We start from the raw sequence: 21,153 nt of genomic DNA on the forward strand, positions 1-21,153 counted from the left end.
TGTGTCATAGGAAGGGAATAAATGGCTTTTACTATGAAATCATCAACTTAATATCAGAAAAGCGTGCATCAAAACCACACCGAGTTCATTTCACCCAGTGGATTGGCAGAGATCAAAAAGGTGGACCCCATGCTGCATGGACGAGGCTCCATTGTTGGGGGAATGGAGCAGGGCAGCCCCTCAGAGGCCTCCGGCGGCATCTTCCTGCCCGCTCGTACTGCACTTGCTGTCTGCCCCAGCAGTTCCAGGTCTCACAATGTGTGTTACGGCAGCAGCACTCAGGCACGTGTCTAACCACTGGTCACGCAACTGTTTGATTTCTTGCATTGTTGCCGTGGTAGACGGAATTTGGAAACAACACGGAGACCTATTGGCGGAGAGACGTTAACTTACGTCCATCCATACAGTTCACATCCATATAGTGAAATATTACCCAGCTTTTAACACAGGCGAGGACTTTAGTTCTGATCAGGAAGGACAACTAGGATTTGTTCAGTAGAAAATACTGATACAGAGCACTCTTTGTTGTATGCAAGAATATGTGTAAAAAATGAGAGAAAAATACTTATGTACATTTGTGCACTCGCTTGTACATGCACGTAAAATGTCTCTGAAGTGATAGCAAGAAGCTGGTAATTGGAACTAGTGACAGTGGAAGGTGGGGTGGGAAGAGTTTTTACTTCCTTTTTTAACTTTGAAATTTTGAATCCTGTAAACGTATTTTAAAAATACCAATGCAAGTAAAAATATACTGAGATATTTTTAAATTCATAGGTCAGCAGATTTACAGTACTTAGTTTTTGTCACACCATTCAGTTGCTGAACAATTCTTGTTTGATTTTGGCAAGCTGCATTATCTTTTTATCTTCACTTCTGTGTGCCCATCACTGAAAACACTCAATAGCTTTCTTCACCCCTTGAAGATAGATCTACAGGTGGTTAACAGTGCCCTCAACAGGTGGCCCTTGTGGCAATGTAAGAGATGTTAGTAAGCGAAACAAGCAAACATTTCTGGGCTGTGAAGGTGATGTTCTCACAGGAGAAAGACAGACGATGACTGTAAAAATCACTTGCACCCCCGTCAGAAGGCCATGCGTGTACGGGAGGCAGCAGAGCAGAAGAATAGGCAGGGAGGCAAGCTGCAGTTTAAAGGGGTCCAGGGAGGGCCCGCTAAAAGAGTGGCGTTTATTTGAGTAGAGACATGAAGGAGCCATAGGGATATCTGGGGAAGTGGCTCTCCAGGCAGAAGCGCCAGTGTAGAGGCCCCAAGGAGGGTGCTGGCCTGGAAGGGTGAGTTGGTGAGTTGGTGAGCCACAGCTGGGGAATGGGGGTGCTGTTGGGTGGCTGGGGGCTGGCTGCGGTGTTGGGGTTATTTGTGTAGAGTCTGGAGGATCTTGACGGCTGACTTCACAGGTTACCCAGTGACTTACGGCTTAGAACTTTGATTTTACAAGCTAAGATCATTTATCTGGGTTTTGAACTCTGACCTTCTTTCTTTTGGGGATTTTTAAAGTCAGTTTCCTGAATATGTGTTAAAAAGATTTTCTAGTTAAAGCTTAACGGAGAATAGCAGGTTCCATAGAAGAAGAGTAACTCACTTATTTGAAAACACTGTAACAAAGGAAGCTTAATAGTAATAGCCATCGAAATGAATGTGAGGAGAGAGATCTGTCAGACCAGTTGAGTGAGGTTGCCAAATGGTATATATAACTTGGTTTATGGTTGTCTGTGTATCTCTGTGAAAAATAATAAATTATGCTTAACTTAATAAAAGATCTTTTCTGTGTACATATAAAATAGAACAATTTTAGAGAGAGCTCTCAAACAGGGAAACAAAATTTACAGTACCTCTATATAGATAATTTCCTGACTAGTGAATTTTCCTCCACATTTTCTAAGAGTTAAAAAAGCAATCAACATGATACAGAGGAGCTTCATGAGGAATTTTGTTGAGTGCCTGCTCTGGGGACAGCCTTGGCCACACACGCTCCAGGAAAACCAAAAAGTCGAATGGCTGCTTGCCCCGAAAGAGCCGTGGGTCCAGTTGGGCACAGAGTAAACGTGCACAGAGCGAGGAGTGTCTGCTCAGCAACTTTGAGGAGAGTAGCAGCATGGCGAAGACTGTGTGCTTCACATACATTCCTTCACGCATTTTTACTGAGCACCTCCTAGATGAAGACATTGCTGAAAAATAGTCTTAAGTTTCTTCTTTGAGGTCATAAAAATGCCATTCATTGTGGAAGTGCTGAGGAAAGATAGCTGGTCAAGAATCCGGGAGATGGAGTGGATGGACTGGGGGCTTTGGTCTCAGTTTCTGCCACCAGCCGGTTTTCCTGTTCAGAGCTGGGAGTTGGAGGCAAGTCGCCACTATGTTTCAGGTTTCTGGCAGTCGGATTCATTTGCCTCACAATACTTTCCCGTTGTTTTTTGCAGCAAACCAAAGAGAGAGTGAAGCTATTGATACAGCTGGCAGATGGCTTTTGTGAGAAAGGGCATGCCCATGCGGCAGAGATAAAAAAATGTGTCACTGCGGTGGATAAGCGGTACAGAGACTTCTCTCTGCGGATGGAGAAGTACAGGACCTCTTTGGAAAAAGCCCTGGGGATTTCTTCAGATTCCAACAAATCGGTAAATGGCCTTGTGCAACCTGAACAAATCATGGTCTTCTTCCTAACGCCCGCTTTGCTGATTTCATTAACTGAGTTCATTGGCTCTCTATTCCACAGAGTAAAAGTCTCCAGCTAGATATCATTCCAGCCAGTATCCCTGGCTCAGAGGTGAAACTTCGAGATGCTGCTCATGAACTTAATGAAGAGAAACGGAAATCTGCCCGCAGGAAAGAGTAAGCCAGTCTTTCAGAATCTACCAGGATTCATTGAAAGAGTGAAGAGAATGTCGTTTGGACAGACGTGCTTCTCTATGTGCTTTGAAGTCACATGGCACCCAGGCTTGTTGCTCTGAGTGGACTTAGTTGTGTCGGCACAGACTTCACTGGGTTCACTCTTCTCTTATCACCTGGTTCAGAAACAGCACCTAGTTTTTAATCCCTGTGCCTGTGTTTCATGTGGAGTTGACAAATTGTCATTAATAGATACTGATACTAAGGAGAGGAAATTAATAGGTTTTATCACCCCTAAAACAAATTTAGGTGTTTAAAAGTTGCCAGTTAGTAATCCCTATGTAAATAAATAAGAGTGCTCTAACCCAGTGGTTCTTCATTGGCAGTTTCGTCCCCCAGGGACACTTGGCAATGTGAGGGGACACTTTGGTTGTCACAGTGGGGAGGGGCAGGGAGTGCTGTTGGCCTCTAGTGGGAAGCTGCTGAGCACTCTCCAGTGCAGAGGACAGCCCCACAGCAGAGTTACCTGGCCCTGGATGTCCACAGTGCCAGGTGGAGAAACCCTGATCTAAATGTTTGCAGAAATCTTGTTTTCCCCTTTGAATTAGCAGCTGGATACTGTTGTTCTATTTGTGATTTACCTCTCCAAAATGATCACTCTAAGACTAATACTTTTAGACCCTCTCTGTTATTTCATAAATCCATAAAAGTAGATAGTGAAGTAAATTGCACCCTAACTGGACTCCTCACTGTCTTCCTCTCTTTAAGGTTCATAATGGCTGAGCTCATTCAAACTGAAAAGGCTTATGTAAGAGACCTCCGGGAATGTATGGATGTAAGTAAGTTTTTTTTTTTTTTGCTTGTTTATTTAGATTGAGCATAAGCTTGCTATTTTATTCTTACCTGTTGGTAGTCCTTAGAATAATCACAATTTTTTTCTGTCATTTTTTAAAATTTAAAGTATGCTTAAGCAGCCGGTTTCATGTTTCTGCACTTCTGTAGTGTTCTAGGTTTGTTTTTCACTCATTACAGAGATGATACAGCATTAATCCTCTCATTCTGTTTATCACGTGATGGCCTGGCTGACATTCTCTTTGTATAGAATTTTACAGCAGCTTCAGAGAAATGTGCCTACTAGTTATGACTGGCAACTAATACTCGGTGGTATCAGGAATATTGGTTGTACTTGTGGAATAGGTTAATTCCAAAATTTGAAGCTAGGAATAATTTTAGAGTTGAAAAGTATAGGAACTCTTTTCAAGTATTAACAGCAACTGAGGGCCTTTTTTAGAAGGGTTTTTTGTGTTTTGTAAAAGGGTACAGTCCTCAGTTATACTTTCATTTGCACATTAATTCTGTGTGTTTACAGATGTCAGAAACAGCTGTTTCTTGAAAATGTGGTGTTTATTTTTGTCTAACCCCTGTTTCCCTCTCGGCCAGACCTACCTGTGGGAAATGACCAGTGGCGTGGAAGAGATTCCACCTGGCATTGTAAACAAAGAACTCATCATCTTCGGAAACATGCAGGAAATCTATGAATTTCATAATAAGTGAGTGGCTTTTTCTTTGGGAGCAGTTACTTTTGAAATCCACATGCTGTGCTGAAGTTTTGTCACAAGGAATGAAACGTTCCCGTTGAATTAGGCAGATGTCAGTGATTTTGTTACCACTCAAATGAAGCCTATCAGGCTTTCTCCAAAAAGACTGACATTCTAGAAACTCTTTTAATACAGACTCAACTTTATGTTTGTACTTATCTGTTACAGAAATAAGATCAGGAAAACTATGAAAATATTTTTATAGGAAGCTTAATTTCTCTGAAGCTGAGCCATCAGGTGCCCTGTGAGTTACTTCTGAGGGTTGAGAGACAGTGGAGCCCCCTTGGGACTGCTGGCCTATGATGTTTGGTCTCTTATAGTAAGATAGGAGGAACTGAAGAAGCAACAGAAGTGTATTCTGACCAAAATAAAATGCACTTTCCATTGGCCACAGGAGGTACATGATTCTCTTTTAATATTTTTAAAGCAGCAGCGGCAGAATCTCCTTTAGGTGGCCTGTGGTGAGATGACGCAGGGGTCAGCAAGAGCGCAGTCCCCTCACTTCCCAGCAGAAGGCAGGAAAGACCAAATGGGTTTTCAGCCAAATATTTACATCTCTAAAGTATATCCTCGGTGAACACACTAGCACTTTCCCAGAAATACATTTGTTAGAAAGTGTTTGAAGGCTAAACTGGCTAGCCGTTTGAAAGTCACAGTAACTTACCCTAGTTAAGAGCTACATGTTTTGTTAATTCTTTAGGGGGCACAGATTTCTCAATTTCTGGCATATCTCACTAGTAAAATGTTTTAAAACACCTTCATAATATGATACCATTTTTATTCTTTGCAGCATATTCCTAAAGGAGCTGGAAAAATATGAACAGTTGCCAGAGGATGTTGGACATTGTTTTGTTACTTGGGTAATGAAACCTCAACCATTTGTTCTCTCCCAGCTGTTAGGTGACATTGAGGGAAGTTAGGAGGGATGATCTTCATTTCCTTTAAGTCACCATCTTCTGCTCATATTCATGCTTGCAGAGAAATAGACTTTACCTCAAAGAATTGCATCCTTCAACTACTTGTTTTTGTGGAGTGAGTTTTTTTTATTGGCCCTGGCGATGGTTTGAAATAGAATATTTAGTATGCCAGGCCTCCACTTGACCCTGGGGATTTGCTGATAGGTGAGTTCCCAGTGCTTCTGGGGGATCGTCCAGTCTAGAGGGGAAGCAGACAGGTGAACGTGTAGTCATGCTGTCCAAAGCCCGAAGCCAGGTCTGCACGTGCCGCTGTGGAAAGAGAGGACAGGTGCTCAGCCTGACATTCTGGGCTTGGGGAGGCTGCTGTAGCTGCATGCTGTCAGAACGATGTGGTTCTCACTTCAGTAGCTTTCTTTTTAAAATAGGGTCTCTTCAACTTGAGGCTTAAATTTCCATTATCCATACAGCTTCTTTTCTATATGAAAGTTTATCATGCGTTGATTTGCTATGGTTTAAATGAGATCTTTTTATTTTTATTTTTATTTTTTTTGGCTTATAGGCTGACAAGTTTCAGATGTATGTCACATATTGCAAAAATAAACCTGATTCTACTCAGCTGATATTGGAACATGCAGGGTCCTATTTTGACGTAAGTAATAGATTCCTAAAGAGACCGTAATTTTCCAAGTTGTGTACATAAAATGCAGCGTTACTCATAACTTTCACCTAATTGATAGTACAATATTTTCATTTTTATCTCTTGTTTATATTGGGCTATTCTTCTATTGTCTTCTGTTTTTTAAAGATCCTACATAAATACTGGAAGCCTTATATCTGTAAGAAACTTAGATTGTAATATATACATGTATGTTTGTGTGTGTGTGTTATTATTTATAATCAATCATTTATAATGTCATTACTATTTATATTCAATACATTTTTTCACATGTAATATTGTACACAGAAGGCATAAACTATTAGGCTTCTTTTCCCCCTCAGTAAAACAAAAACAAATGTGGTGAATCTTTTTATTTTTCCTATTTTAATTTCATGATGTTATGAATTTTCAAAATCAACCTACCAGTAAAGTTTTACAAATAGTGCCGTAATGACTAGGATAATTAGAAGGTTAACTAATTGTGTTCTCATTGGAGTAAACGTCGATACAGGCCATCTTTGTTTTGAAAGCTATTCAGCGGATTATTCAGCACAAAAGGCATGGAGCTTTAGAACGTGATACACAGAGTGCTTTCTGGGTTTCCAGAACTTGGTCAAATATGTGCCAGTACATTTTGATTGAAGGATAAGGTGCTGTGGAATAGTGTGCATAGTTTGGTGCATAAGGTTGTGAGGATGTTGGACTTGTTTTCTGTCTTTACACTTGTATATGTACAGATGGGATCATCAGCTCTTATCTGGAAGTCTGGGGACGTAGAATAAACTTTTCAGTTTCTGTCTTTGAGGTGAAGCCCTACCTGTAGATGACCCTATTTTAATTGTCATTCTCTTGACCATTACATTACACATTACACATCACTGCCTTTTTAAATAGGAAGGCTTCTCCCAGGCCAAAGGGGCCTTTTCTTTTTAATATTTCACATGATTCTAGGTCTTTGCCATCAGACAAAATTCAGCACCTGTATATGGAGTTAGAAGTATTTTAGTATTAAGTATTTCACTTAAACAGTGAGAGCATATAGCACATTTAATGTTTGGAATCAAAGCCATTTTAGAAACCCTTATGCCCCAGCAAAAGAAACTATCATCAGAGTGAACAGACAGCCTACAGAATGGGAGAAAATTTTTGCAGTCTAGCCATCTGACAAAGGGCTAATATCCAGAATCTACAATTAACTTAAACAAATTTACAAGAAAAAAAAAAAAGTGGGCAAAGGATACGAAGAGACACTTCTCAAAAGAAGACATTTATGCAGCCAACAAACATATGAAAAACTCATCATCAATGGTCATTAGAGAAATGCAAATCAACCACAATGAGATACCATCTCCCACACCAGTTAGAATGGCCATCATTAAAAAGTCAGGAAACAACAGATGCTGGCAAGGCTTTGGAGAAATAGGAACACTTTTACACTGTTGGTGGGAATGTAAATTAGTTCAACTATTGTGGAAGACAATGTGGCTATTCCTCAAGGATCTAGAACCAGAAATGCCACTTGATCCAGCAATCCCATTACTGGATATATACCCAAAGGATTACAAATCATTTTATTATAAAGACACATGCTCATGCATGTTTATTGCAGCACTGTTCACAATAGACTTGGAACAAAGACTTGGAACAACCCCAGATGCCCATCAGTGATAGACTGGATAAAGAAAATGTGGCCATATACACCATGGAATACTATACAGCCATAAAAAAAGGATGGGTTCAGGCCAGGCACAGTGGCTCGTACCTGTAATCCCAGCACTTTGGGAGGCCAAGATGGGTGGATCACGAGGTCAGATCCAGACCATCCTGGGTATTATAGTGAAACCCTATCTCTACTAAAAATACAAAAAAATTAGCCAGGCCGTGGTGGCAAGCACCTGTAGTTCCAGCTGCTGGGGAGGCTGAGGCAGGAGAATGGCGTGAACCTGGGAGGCGGAGCTTGCAGTGAGCGGAGATTGCACCACTGCACTCCAGCCTGGGCGACAGAACAAGACTCCATCTCAAAAAAAAAAAAAAAACAAAGGATGGGTTCATGTCCTTTGCAGGGACATGGATGAAGCTGGAAACCATAATTCTCAGCAAACTAACTCAAGAACAGAAAACCAAACACTGGGTGTTCTCACTTATAAGTGGGAGTTGAATAATGAGAGCACATGGACACGGGGAGGGGAACATCACACACTGGGGCCTGTCGGGGGGTGGGGGTCTAGGAGAGGGATAGCATTAGGAGAAATACCTAATGTACATGACAGGGTTGATGGGTGCAGCAAACCACCATGGCATGTGTGTACCTATGTAAGAAACCTGCACGTTCTGCACATGCACCCCAGAACTTGAAAAGAAACCCTTATGCCCTGAAACATGTCTTCAGGAATAAGGGAGATCATGCCTGAGAGACTTCACAAGTTACATGCTTTCAGTATTCATAGTATGTTGGTTTATTTTTTTAGAGGCTTTCTGCTCCAGCTTCCTCTGTTCTCCAGACTATCTGATAACCTTTGATGATGCTTCTTACCAGTAACAAGCGTTATTGAACATCTATATGGTGCTCATTTAACTCTAAGGTCTGCCCTAGGTGCTAGCGTAAAGTGGTGATTAGCACAGACACAGCCTGTCTTCACAGCAAGGAATACAACCAGCCAGCAGGTCGTTACCTGTAAAGGACATAATTACAAAATGCAAAGTGCAAATCATGGCATTAAATGTGCACTGAACAGTAATGTAGATCCTCCTGCTCCAAAGTACCCCTTGCTCTCCAGAAGTAACATTTTAGAAGCAAAGAAGTCTGTGTTAATAATTTAAAAACCTCTTAGGAGAAGGAAACTCTATTATTTCAGCATGATTAAAAAGTTGTCAGGTACAGTATTTGGAAAGGTAATGTGTCGTATAGCCATGATTTAATAGTGTAGCCCCATGATTAAGGCTTGTTTCTTGTTTGGTTTTGTTTTAATACAGGAGATACAGCAGCGACATGGATTAGCCAATTCCATTTCTTCCTACCTTATTAAACCGGTTCAGCGAATAACAAAGTATCAACTCCTTTTAAAAGTATGTATAATGGGTCTTCAGCCTGTGAAATTTTATGAATTTTGTATTATTATTTTGACATTTACATAATTACTCTGAATTTTTTGAAACACCTAGTCAATTAATTTTACTTTTTAATTCATTAGTATTTATTGCCCTGCCTAATTTCTCATTGCAAGAGTTAAATGAGAGTATGTGTCATGATTATGGATCTGAACTGCACTGACTGACCCTAAAAAATGAGAAATCATCAGTTCTTGATATTTTAGTACCCTTAGTTCCCAGCTGTGGCTTGCTGACTGTGGGCCAGGTGTGGTGCACTTTGGTATGCTTTGTGTATGTTGACCTCCCAGCAATGCTAGTCTGCGGTCGTGGAAACCAGCCTCAGACTGTAAGGAGCGTGCCCAGAATCATCACTCACACCTGTTAACAGGCTCAACTCCGAACACAGAGCTGGCTGATGCCCAGGGCTTCCACTGAAGCCATGGAGAACCCACGCCCAGGAAGCTTCCTCTGTCTTGTTGCTTGTCCCTGATGTCACAGCCCTCACGGCACACCTTGTTCATACAGATCACAAGTATTGGAGACAGGGTGACCTCTGCTTTTTATTAGTTGTGAATGACTATAATTAAAATCACATTTAGGAAAACAATAGCGATTAGTCTCGACAATAGATAAACAAAACTTAGAATTCGTGCTAAGAGTTGTCACAAAATGTATTATGTATCATCAGTACATATTTTCTTGGCTACATAAAAATTGACAGCTTTTGTCTGGTAATGTTCAGCTTACCATTTTCTCAGCTGGTGAATGTTACTAAGCATTAAAATGTAGAAACCATGCATTCATCCCAGTAATGGTATTCTATGAACCCTGCCTTGTTCCGGATACTATCCTAGGCTCGACAACAGGAAGTTATTATGTAATTTGTCTAGATATGAAAGAAATTTAGAAAATGGAGTTACGAATACCTGAAACTCTTGTTTACCCTTTTTGTTAGTAAGAAAAATCTAGAGACAGTAGTAAGTGGCTACATTGTTTTGTGAAAGTGATACTATTTTTTTTTTTTTTTTTTTTTTGAGACGGAGTCTCGCTCTGTAGCCCAGGCTGGAGTGCAGTGGCCGGATCTCAGCTCACTGCAAGCTCCGCCTCCCGGGTTCACACCATTCTCCTGCCTCAGCCTCCCGAGTAGCTGGGACTACAGGCGCCCGCCACCTCGCCCGGCTAGTTTTTTGTATTTCTTAGTAGAGACGGGGTTTCACCGTGTTAGCCAGGATGGTCTTGATCTCCTGACCTCGTGATCCACCAGTCTCGGCCTCCCAAAGTGCTGGGATTACAGGCTTGAGCCACCGCGCCCGGCCAAAGTGATACTATTATGGGATTTTTCTATTGGAAAAGCGCTCCTGTATTTTCATATCAAAATTCCATTAAGTGATTTTGTGACCATCCCTGCAGAAATATATAGTTGCTATAAATGCAAAATAAGTCAGGAGGCTAATTTGTTCGTATTCAGATTTGTCCTTTGCTTTCTAATTCTGCAGAGGCAGTTTACCTTTTAGTGTCCTCAATATGTAAGGATTTTGTTTTTAGCATGTAGTTCTACTAAACTGGTGCTTAAATTTGTGAACCTCACCTTACTCTGCCAGAGGTTCTTCAGGAGAACAGTAATAAGCTCCCTTAAGCTCCCCAACAAGGAAGATTTTCTGCCAGTTATCAGTTATTAGGCTCAGCACACTGCATTTGTGAGCAGCGTTTGCCATGCTGCTTAGGATCACAGGTAAACACCATCTGGTGATGAGGGAAGGTGCCCATCAGGCAGCTGAGTTGCTCTCAAGCAGCCTCTGGGAGACCAGTGCTGACTGCAGTGTCATACCTCTCTTTTGTCAACTTCCAAGACACAAAACACTGCTGTTGCTATTACTGACTGGTAGTAATTATTAATACACCAGTAAGAAAGTATCTTGGAGCCACCAGAAGGTGAACTTACTGTTCCTGCTGTCTTTCATTTAATAACGGATGTTTCTCTAAATAGCTCTGAAATGTAATCACACACATAGGGCTCCCCAGAGAGAGGTAATTCAACCATTAGAGCTTTTCTAAACATCCTACGCGAAAAGGAAATGCATTTGCCTGTAAGTACTCATGCGGCGTTACTGTTTCTGCTACGTGACTTGGCTGGTCCGGTTTAGATGGGGTGTTGCATTCATGGCTCCAGGGTTTAAAGTCACGCTGGGATTGTGTGGTAAACGCACAGTTGGACCTGGCATGGCCATCAGCTGTAACCAGTAGCTGATCATGTGTTACACAATAATTAAATAGCTCTATCTTTTTTTTTTTTTTTTTTTGGAGACAGAGTCTTGCTCTGTCCACCAGGCTGGAGTGCAGTGGCACAATCTTGGCTCACTGCTGCCTCCACCTCCCAGGTTCATGTGATTCTCCTCCCTCAGTCTCCCAGCTAGTTGGAATTACAGGCGTATGCCACCATGCCCAGCTAATTTTTTTTTTTTTTTTTTTTTTTAAGTAGAGATGAGGTTTTACCATGTTGGCCAGGCTGGTCTCAAACTCCTGATCTCAAGTGATTCACCCACCTCAGTCTCCCAAAGTGCTGGGATTACAGGCATGAGCCACCACACCCGGCCTCTGTTTATCATTTTTGAGGCTTGATTGTTAACAGGTATACTAATTTCATCTTAAACTACGAATACATCTGGCTTACTCTGATTAGAACAGGACAAACCCTGCCATCCACTGAATAGAGAGGTAGTCGTTCATTTCTATGAGAACATATGCCCAGTTGACCACACTCTGTTTTTATCTTGAAAACCATGGGCTTTCATAGACTGTTTCTGCCAAGGTCTCATTGACGGAGCATTCTGCAGTCTTTACCTAGTTTCTGGTGTCGATCTTTGCAGGAGCTGCTGACGTGCTGTGAGGAAGGAAAGGGAGAGATTAAAGATGGCCTGGAGGTGATGCTCAGCGTGCCAAAGCGAGCCAATGATGCCATGCACCTCAGCATGCTGGAAGGTAATGGACCCTCCATACCCCAGTATGCATTTATGCAGTTTCTAATGACTCTGTTTGTAAATGGATTTCCTGAACCCTAAAAATCCCAGCTTTATGTCTCTATGTCAGTGGTTAAGAACATGTCTTAAAGAATTGGTGTCATTGCTTTTCTTAAGGACCACATAAAATGCTTCTACACTCGTTGAAAGGCTTTTCTTGTCCCTTCACTGGAAAACAGCCTCTCCACACTCTGGACTCCAGTAGCATTTTGTGTCGCTTGCTGCAGGCCACCTGCTCTCCCTGTTAGGTGGATGGGTAGGTGGGTGTATGGATGGATCAAACCCCAGGACTGTAAAATCCTTAAAAGAATGTGTTGCTTCCCCATCTATGTATCTGTCGCATCACTTGCTAGAGCCTGGAACATAGTAGGCACCAGATATTTCCTTGTATCATTGAATTTGGTGTGTAACATGGTAAAGAGAAAATTAGATAAATGTGTTTCAAAATTATAGCAATTATAATTTTCATAAATGCCTCTGTTTAAGAAAGCTCTTCCTGTGGTGCAAAGCTTGGTTCTTGCCAGGCTACATAGGGTAAGTTATAATCCTGCCCCAAATGCTTTTGCTAGCCTGTGTCTTTATGGGTAACACTGAACATTGGTGCTGCTGTGGGTAATAAGATGCAAAACTCAGAGGCCAAGCAAAACAGATTTTTCTTTCTCTGATATAAAATGCTGATCTGGTATGGCAACCCTTCATGATGTCATCAAGGACTCAGGCTGTGTTCCAGCTAGTTTCTCTCCATTCTAGTTGTTTTTCTGGCTGGCTAGGTCCAGGGTGTTTCAAGACCATGCCAACATTCCATCTAGCAGGAAGTGGGGAAGAAGGTCAGGGAGGGAACTCCGGATGGGCAGACACTAGCAGTGGTACCCGCTGCTGTGCTCACTTGCCCAGAGCGTAGGTACCCGGCTGCTTTTAACTGTGCGTGGGGCTGGGAATGGAGTGCTTATTTTGAGCAGCCCTAGTGGGAGCTTCTACTATGAGAGGAAAAGGAGAGAGTGGAAGTCAGGAGGTAACGGGCAGCCTTTGCCCCGGGGCTGGCTTTACTAAGCCCTGGTGGCTTCATAACCAGGTGATAAAGCAGACCACTTCCATGAAGAGAGGAGCAGTAATGAAGTCCAGAGCCTGACTGATTGATGTGCAGAACGCCACGTTCAGAGGAGGGAGGGTGCAGCAAGCATGGGCAGCCGGGGACTTCTCCAAGAAGCAAGACCAGAACAGGTCCTTGGAGAAAGGCTGGACCTGAGCAGAATGTCTGGGAAGGATGCTGTGGGCTGACAAAGCAGAGAGAATCAAGACCGAGGCTGGAAAGTAGGTGGGGCCTTAGAGGAGAGGCGGAACTGTTCCAGAGGAGGTTTACGTGGTGGGATGCTGCAGAGGAGGGCTGAAGAGAGGTAGAGGGTGGAACCAAATCTCAACTGTTTCGAAGGCCCACCGGAGGGACAGAACTCGAAGAATAAAGCCTTGAGGAATCGCAGAATGTTTCTGAACAAAGGAAAATGTATGTAAAGTGGTGTGTTAGGGAGACTTATCCTCGGTAGGATGGATCAGTGCCATGGCTTCAGAATCAGATGGGAAACTCTCATCTGGGGTTGGTTGGTGGGCATTTTTAAAATGTTGAAAATAGTAATAATGCTTTCTTATGCATCATTTATTTTTCTTTTAAATTGATTTGCCTCCCTTTTTTCATGTTGTAGGGTTTGATGAAAACATTGAGTCTCAGGGAGAACTCATCCTACAGGAATCCTTCCAAGTGTGGGACCCAAAAACCTTAATTCGAAAGGGCCGAGAACGGCATCTCTTCCTTTTTGAAATGTCCTTAGTATTTAGTAAAGAAGTGAAAGATTCCAGTGGGAGAAGCAAGTACCTTTACAAAAGCAAATTGTTTGTAAGTATAGGCGTTCAGAATTGTAAGTCTAAAGGTAACACAATTGCGGTCTTTTTGCAGGTGGAGAAGAATTGCTCATCGTCTTCGGTTTAACCTCCCAATCTGTCCTGAAATGTGCAAGTCTGAATTGTGGTGGGGTTTTCATCTTCAGTGAATTATTTGCCACCCCCAAGTCCACTAGAGGGTGCTCTGGAGTTTATACACTTAGGAAACTTGCTCTTAAATCCCATATCTCATAACTGTAGGATAAGAAAACATTTCATAAGTGAAATCATTTATCTCCGGTGTGCTTAACTAGCTTTATAAATAAAATAATCATATCTATGACTAAGTTCTTATTATAATTAACTTTTCAACCATAAACTTTGGAGTATATGGAAACAGCCTTACTGGGTGGCTCACTGTAGACTTGCCATGCTGAGGTTTGATGTTTTTTTTCCATTAAAAATAAATTTATGAAATATAAATGCATAAGTAAATTTATGGTTGTTTTATAACAGTGACATGTCATTATTAGAGAAAATATACGTAAGCCAAACTACAGTTTGAAAGATCCACAGCCCCAGCTATGTGGAGACAGCTGCCCCTGAGTGCTTGGCAAATGCGGTGATGCATTTTAATTCATACTTAACCTATCATTGTACTTCTTGGCAAGAGCCACATACCTGCTGCCATGTTGTGACCACTAGCTAGCCTTGACAGCCTCTTTGTGAAACTACGTTTCTGCTCGCTCTCAGAAAAGCCCAAGAGCAGCGTCATCTCTGGATCCCGTGTGCTTCCATCTAACTTAGTGGGTCGTTTCTCAGAGGCTTATTCATGCAGAGTCGCTGGGCAGGGCCGGGCAGAGGGGACAATGGGGTGGCGCTAAGGAGGAATCATCATCCAGAAAAGAATAGAAAATGCCAAGAAGGTGGGTTTCTTTATGGCAGATCTCTTATAAATACTGGTAGATGTTTGCAATTTGGACAACTTACACATACTTTTTGTGATGTCCATATATAATGAAACTTCTCAAGTAATAAAACGTCTCCAAGTATGGAAATCTTCTGAATAATAATCTGGAAATCACAAGTCCCAACTGATGGTTTTCATACCATTTTGTTTGGCTTCCGTCCTGTTTGAGGTCGTCGTTTGGATTACAGCTTGCTGACATCATTTTAGGTCACCTTCTGACTGAAAAGAAAACAATGCAACGTTGCTGGCTAGTGATTTCATTAGCTGGCTTGCATCTGCCTTTAGAGACCAAGCTCATCTGTTTTAGCAGCCAATATATCTTCACTTAATTTATCTTTTAGAAGTTAAGATTCCCTCAGAGGCCACCTCTGGAGCTCTGGATGATGAATCACTTCCTTTGCTGGGGTGGAGAATGCATCAGGGGGACCTTGACTATGGGGGAGGAGCTGAAGCTATTGACCTTTCTCTGCATGCTTCCATGTTCTGCATATATCACAGAGGGACTTCGCCTCTTAGCCGTTAAAATTACCGATCAAGTACTAAAAGCTAATGCTATTGATAAATTGCAAAATAACTAAGCTGTTAAAGCATCATTTTCCCTCTGGGAAGCTGCATCATTAATGCTGAAGAGAACATGGTGGCAGCCCTTTTGCAACCAGGAAAGACTCATTTTGCAGTTTGTTGCTTGTAAGATTGCAAGTAGTCAGATCTTGATTGTCAGATAGGATTTTCACGTGTTGGTTTCCTTCCCCTGAATTTTTTGCCTATTGACCTGCACTGGGGTCTCCAATAAGAGATGCTCACAGGAAGTGAAGGACGAAACCAATGACCTGTAGCCTAAGAACACAGGGTCCTCATTATAACTCACACGAGAGCTGAGATCACTAGCAACGTTCTTATAACCTAACATGGCCACAAGTAACCACAAGTTGTTTCCTTGGTCTCTGTTCTGCATCTTTCCAGAATTTTACTGTCACCTAATTATATAATTGTCTTTTTGTCCAGACCTCAGAATTGGGTGTCACAGAACATGTTGAAGGAGACCCTTGCAAATTTGCACTGTGGGTGGGGAGAACGCCAACTTCAGATAATAAAATTGTCCTTAAGGTATGTTCATTTGAAACTCAAACTGTGCTGTGTGAAATGTTTACTGTGGCCAGCCATGCATGCTTTTCCGTTGTTAAAGTATACTGGTTTTCATATTATTTTATTATTATTTGTTGGTGGTGGGGTGTGTGTGAGAGTGTTTGTTTGTGTTCTATTCAGATTGGTGACTACCTCAAAAAGAATAGTGGAATAAATTCAGTTAGGTGTTCTGGTGATGAAACAATTTGAGCTGAACTTTCACTTGACTCCTGAAAGGGCAAATGAAGCAAGGTCTTTTTAAACTTCTCCCATTCTTCTAGTCTGGGAATTCATTGACTCTATAAGAGATGCCAGAAGTCAGGGTACAGGAGGAATGAGATACTGACCAACACTCATTGCGCACTTGACGTTCTGTTTCAAAAGGAAAAAGTCACCTGGTGCATTTGTGAGGACCTGCGACAGGAAGTTGAGGCCAGCCATACCCACAGTCCTTACAGGGTCGTCAGCTCTGTGGCTTAAGAGTTTGGGGACAGAGGGAAAGAGGAATGATTATTAGTGACAGGGTTTGATACTGTTACGATTTAAAATTCAAAACCACTAGGGATGCTTTAGGTTATATAGTCTTTGGAGGAGGAAAATATCTTGGAATATTTGATTTGAACTCTTTGTTTTGATTATACTAACCTCTCCTGGGAATGGTCAAGAGCTCTGAGGTTGTCTTATGTATTTCCCTCCTCTGTGTTTGAGAAAATACAGATGGAACTTTTGGAGCCATCTGGAAATGCCATCAGTGGCTTTGGGATGTTTGGGGGTTGGTGGAGCTAAGGTTTGTAGAATATTGGGAGATGAGCCAGAGTGTAATGAGACTCTGGTGTATGAACCTGCATGTCACCCCTTGTGTCTCTTGCATGCCTTTTCATCTCTTTGGAATTTTCAGTGACTGTGAGTTACTCCCCTGTACATCAACCTTCTAGATTGTGTTCTTCAGTGGAAGCCATTGTATTCATAAGATCTTTGTTCATTTGTAATAGTGGGTTGTTTTGCAGTGAATATGTGATTACCAGCCCAATGTGTTCTGGCTAGTACTGGCATAAAGCCCTGTTTGACATAAATTGCACTGATAGCTAAATTTAAATAACTGTATTTTCTTCCTAAGGCCTAACATTTTAAGGTATGCTTGAAACCTGAAAACTTGCAACTTATATAAACCGCTTATCCAGACTAGCTACAGTGGCAGATACCAAAAGGTGCTTCCAAAAAATAGTGACAGATACTTTAGCCAGATCTGGACTTTCATTTAGGATGTCACAAAATGCTCATGGTACCGTTGACAAATAAGACCTTTCTCAGACTTTGCCAGATAAAAGTTTTCTTGGGAATTTTGGGTAATACCTTTCTGACTTCCAAGGAGAAAGTAGAGGAAATGATACTCTCGTTAATTTCAGGGCTTACTGCGGGGCGTTGGTGTAGTGAGGCAGGCGATGGTGATGGTGGGAATGGTAGTGTAATGATGGTGTAGGTGGAGGTGGTGGAGACAGTGTGGTGGTGGTGGCGGTGAAGGTTTAGATGGCAGTGAGGGTGGATATGGTGGTGATACGGATTTTGGTGGTCACGGTGGTGTAGATGGCAGTGAGAGGGTAAGGGTGTAGATGAAGGTAGTGGTATAGATTTGGTGATGGGGGTACTGGTACAGATGGTGGCAGTGGTGTAGATGGTGGTGATGAGGGTATAGATGGTGGTGGCATAGACTTTGGTGGTAAGGTTGTAAATGGAGATCATCGTGTAGATTTTGGTGGTAGTGGTAGTACAGGCAGTGGTAGTGTAGATGGTGGTGAGGGTTTAGGTGTTGATGGTGACGGCATAGATGGTGGTGGCACAGATTTCGTTGGTCTAGATGGTGTGGTGAGAGTGTAGATGGAGATGATTTAGATTTTGGTGGTAGTAAGATTGGAGATGGTGGTGAGGTTACAGGTGGTGGTGGTGAGGGTGTAGGCAGTGGTGGAAGGAGAGGTATCGTGCTGCTGGTGTGCTGATGGTGGTAGAGAACATGATGGGAATGGTGGTAATGGCGATGGTGATGTCCTAGTAGTTGTAAAACAGAATTTTGGTTATTTTCACTTCTCTAGTCTGGAAAGGAGAATTTTATTTTTAAGTCTTAAACAGATTGTGACTACCCAGAGTATGAAATGAACTATCCCCTCTCTTAGCCAGGTAGGACCTGTATTTAGTACTTTACCTCAATTACCTTTCTCTTACTACTTCTGAAAAATGGACATCTTTTTTCCTTGTTTAATTTCTTTAAGGTTAGGAGAATTACTCTCTGTAAGTGTAACGATCAATTCATATGAGAATTTTCTTTATTTCTCAACCATATTAACAGTTTTCCTTAGTTGTTTCCAAACTCTGCCAGATGTTCTTTTGTGGGGACTTCTCTTTAGTTAACCTTCCAAATACTTTTATCAGGCATTTAAATTCCAACTGATTTGTAGTTTTTAGAAAAGTTTCTTCTCCTGAGTCACTTACGTTGCACACCCATTCCCTGGTCCCCTTGCCTCCTTCCGCCCCCCTCCCCAGACAACATTGGTTTTCCTGCTGTCCTATGTCACTCGGGGAAGAGGGAGCAAGAGGCTGCCTTTGCCCATCATTTTTTTCCCTGTCACTACCTGTTACTAAGATTAAAGACATGTCCTCTGGTTAAAACGGTTCCTATAGAAAGAGGGTGTTTAATTTTAATTTCCTTTCCCAACATGGGCTTTGATTTTCTGTTTTCAAAAACAGGATACACAGTGAGAAATGCTGGGTACTCCCCGCTTTGTGACCTCACCTGCGATGAGTTATGACAGTTAGGGTAATTATAACTGCAGGGAATTACGCTGATATCATAGGAGGTTGATATTTTCTGTGAGGAAATTAGAAAGCTGTTAGTAAGGCCCAGAACATGTAGAAAGAATGAAAAACAAAAATACTTCCTTTGAGGCAGAGTTTAAGAAAAAGTCTGGATCAAGTGATGCCGTACGTGCTCACTCTGCAGGTGCTTGCTGAGAATCTAGTCTGTGTCGTTCTCAGAGGACATTTCTTCAGAGTTCTAATGGAGTCGAGGTGAATCTGCCATCGAGGATTGGCAGTTGGTGAGCTTGTGACGTTGGGCACATTTCTTCTGTCCACACCTCTGTTGCTCATTTATAAGACAAGGCCGAGGGAGTCTCCCACCCACAGGGCCCTGACGGGAGTGGATGACAGCATGCGGGAAGCCCTCGGCCAGGAACAGGGGGCTGGAGGTGGCGGCAGCTGTGCCGCTGTTCCTGAGTCCTGCAGAGGAGGCCACAAGGCTATGGAGATTTGTTCAGTTTCCTGCTGGCAGTTTGCCCGCTGCTGACCAGTGCACAGTGTTTGCATCAATAGCCTCAGAGGCGTTTTGGTGGCGGTGAGGGTGGCTGTGTTGGTTTATTTGCCCAGGGCTGCTTAAAAGGTCTTGGGACTGGAGAATGATGGATTATTGCAATAGTCAGAGATCTGGAGTAATACACATGCTATAAAACAACAATGGTTCTGATGCAAACATATTTTTTAATAGTCATTTGATTTGGTAGCAGATTAAACATAGGATGTGGTTGCTTTTCTGCTGAAAAGTCATTTTGAAAAAAAATCTGGGTGTGGTTAGCGCAAGTTCTGGAAAGGGCTCTTCCATATCCTAAGCAACACTAACACCTTGTTAAGGCTTCCAGTATAGAGAACAAGCAGGACTGGATAAAGCATATCCGCGAAGTCATCCAGGAGCGGACGATCCACCTGAAGGGAGCCCTGAAGGAGCCCATTCACATCCCCAAGACCGCTCCCGCCACAAGACAGAAGGGAAGGAGGTGCGTGCCTGGGCGCCCCTGGAGGTTTGTGAATGTGGGAGGGAGGGGCGAGGCGGTGTTAGCTCACCCTGCTTCAAAAATCATTTCTCTCAAACATTTTGAGGAATGTGTTTTGAAAACTGCCATTTGTGGATAACATCGTTCTTAGTAATGAAACCGCTTTGTCAAAGATAAGAGCTCCTGTTGGCTTAGAGTAAACGAAGGGCTGTAATACGCAAACCCCTCATTGTTTTGCCTTTCTCACCCCAAGCACCATACAGGGCGCATGTCTAAGCCATGCACATGGCCTTGGATAAGTTATAAAGCATCGAGATGTTGTTGTTTTCTCATTTTTAAAATGGCAACAATCATATCAACTATATTTTATGATGATGGGAATCCAACAGGGTGATATATTTTAAACACTCAGCACAGGGCCCAGCAGAAAGCCTGTGCTTGGGGCAAGGTGCCTTAACCATTGTCCACATCCTGGCAGCAGCAGACACTCGTGAAGGCTGATATGCACCTCATTAAACAAACCAGCTGCTTCTCCAGTGACTGGCAGCTAGCTCAGCAGCGTCAGGAACTAAAAGTTTCTTTGCACCGCCAGGGATGGAGAGGATCTGGACAGCCAAGGAGACGGCAGCAGCCAGCCCGATACGATTTCCATCGCCTCGCGGACGTCTCAGAACACACTGGACAGCGATAAGGTGAGTTGTCGCCGGCACTTTGCGTATGGAGGGGAATGTGGCCGGTCTCTGGCTGAAGCAGCCCCTCCTTTCTGTTACTCACCGTTTGTCATCAACATTTTCAAGCAGCTGATACGTGCCAGGAGTGGTGCCAGGATCCTCTGGTGGGGCAGAGACTTGGGGGATTGGGGTGAGAAGACTTGAACCCTGAGGATTCAGGAGAAATCATTCAACTCTTTCCATCCTACCCTTTGCCAGTGCCAAGGGTGTTACGGGACATTCGAGGGCAGCACACTTAGGCTTTTTAATCTTACTCCTAAGCAGAAGAACCTATCGTTTAAAATAAAATCCTACACAGAGCGCCAGCGTATGTTTTAATTTGGGATCTTTAAGCTGGACAGCACCCCTCCAGCGACTAGGAGAGACACAAGATGAAAATAAGGAGTGTTGCCTACAGGTTCTGGGGGTCACACGGCACCCCCAAGGACAGGGAGCATGCGGGGACAGAGGAGTCCTTGGGCCAGGCTCCTTATTGGGTCCAGAACGTTATCCACACAGGTTTGGCACAGGGCATGTCA

At 42.7% G+C, this 21,153-nt stretch overlaps 1 protein-coding gene across 5 annotated transcripts in view; it reads left to right on the forward strand.

Annotated features, from left to right (window-relative positions):
- Positions 1–21,153, forward strand: part of TRIO (trio Rho guanine nucleotide exchange factor) — a 366,877-nt gene that overhangs the window by 242,848 nt on the left and 102,876 nt on the right. For all 5 annotated transcript variants that reach the window (XM_045394729.2, XM_045394733.3, XM_065546102.2 and 2 more), the window contains exons 22-33: positions 2,434–2,628; positions 2,727–2,842; positions 3,608–3,674; positions 4,280–4,389; positions 5,228–5,297; positions 5,914–6,003; positions 8,986–9,078; positions 11,970–12,081; positions 13,817–14,007; positions 15,967–16,068; positions 19,765–19,907; positions 20,497–20,596. In XM_045394729.2, the coding sequence (XP_045250664.2) occupies positions 2,434–2,628; positions 2,727–2,842; positions 3,608–3,674; positions 4,280–4,389; positions 5,228–5,297; positions 5,914–6,003; positions 8,986–9,078; positions 11,970–12,081; positions 13,817–14,007; positions 15,967–16,068; positions 19,765–19,907; positions 20,497–20,596 (1,389 nt within the window). The remainder of the gene's footprint in view (positions 1–2,433; positions 2,629–2,726; positions 2,843–3,607; positions 3,675–4,279; positions 4,390–5,227; positions 5,298–5,913; positions 6,004–8,985; positions 9,079–11,969; positions 12,082–13,816; positions 14,008–15,966; positions 16,069–19,764; positions 19,908–20,496; positions 20,597–21,153) is intronic.

The sequence above is a fragment of the Macaca fascicularis genome, chromosome 6 (genome assembly GCF_037993035.2).
Source record: "Macaca fascicularis isolate 582-1 chromosome 6, T2T-MFA8v1.1".
Classification (NCBI taxonomy): Eukaryota; Metazoa; Chordata; class Mammalia; order Primates; family Cercopithecidae; genus Macaca; species Macaca fascicularis.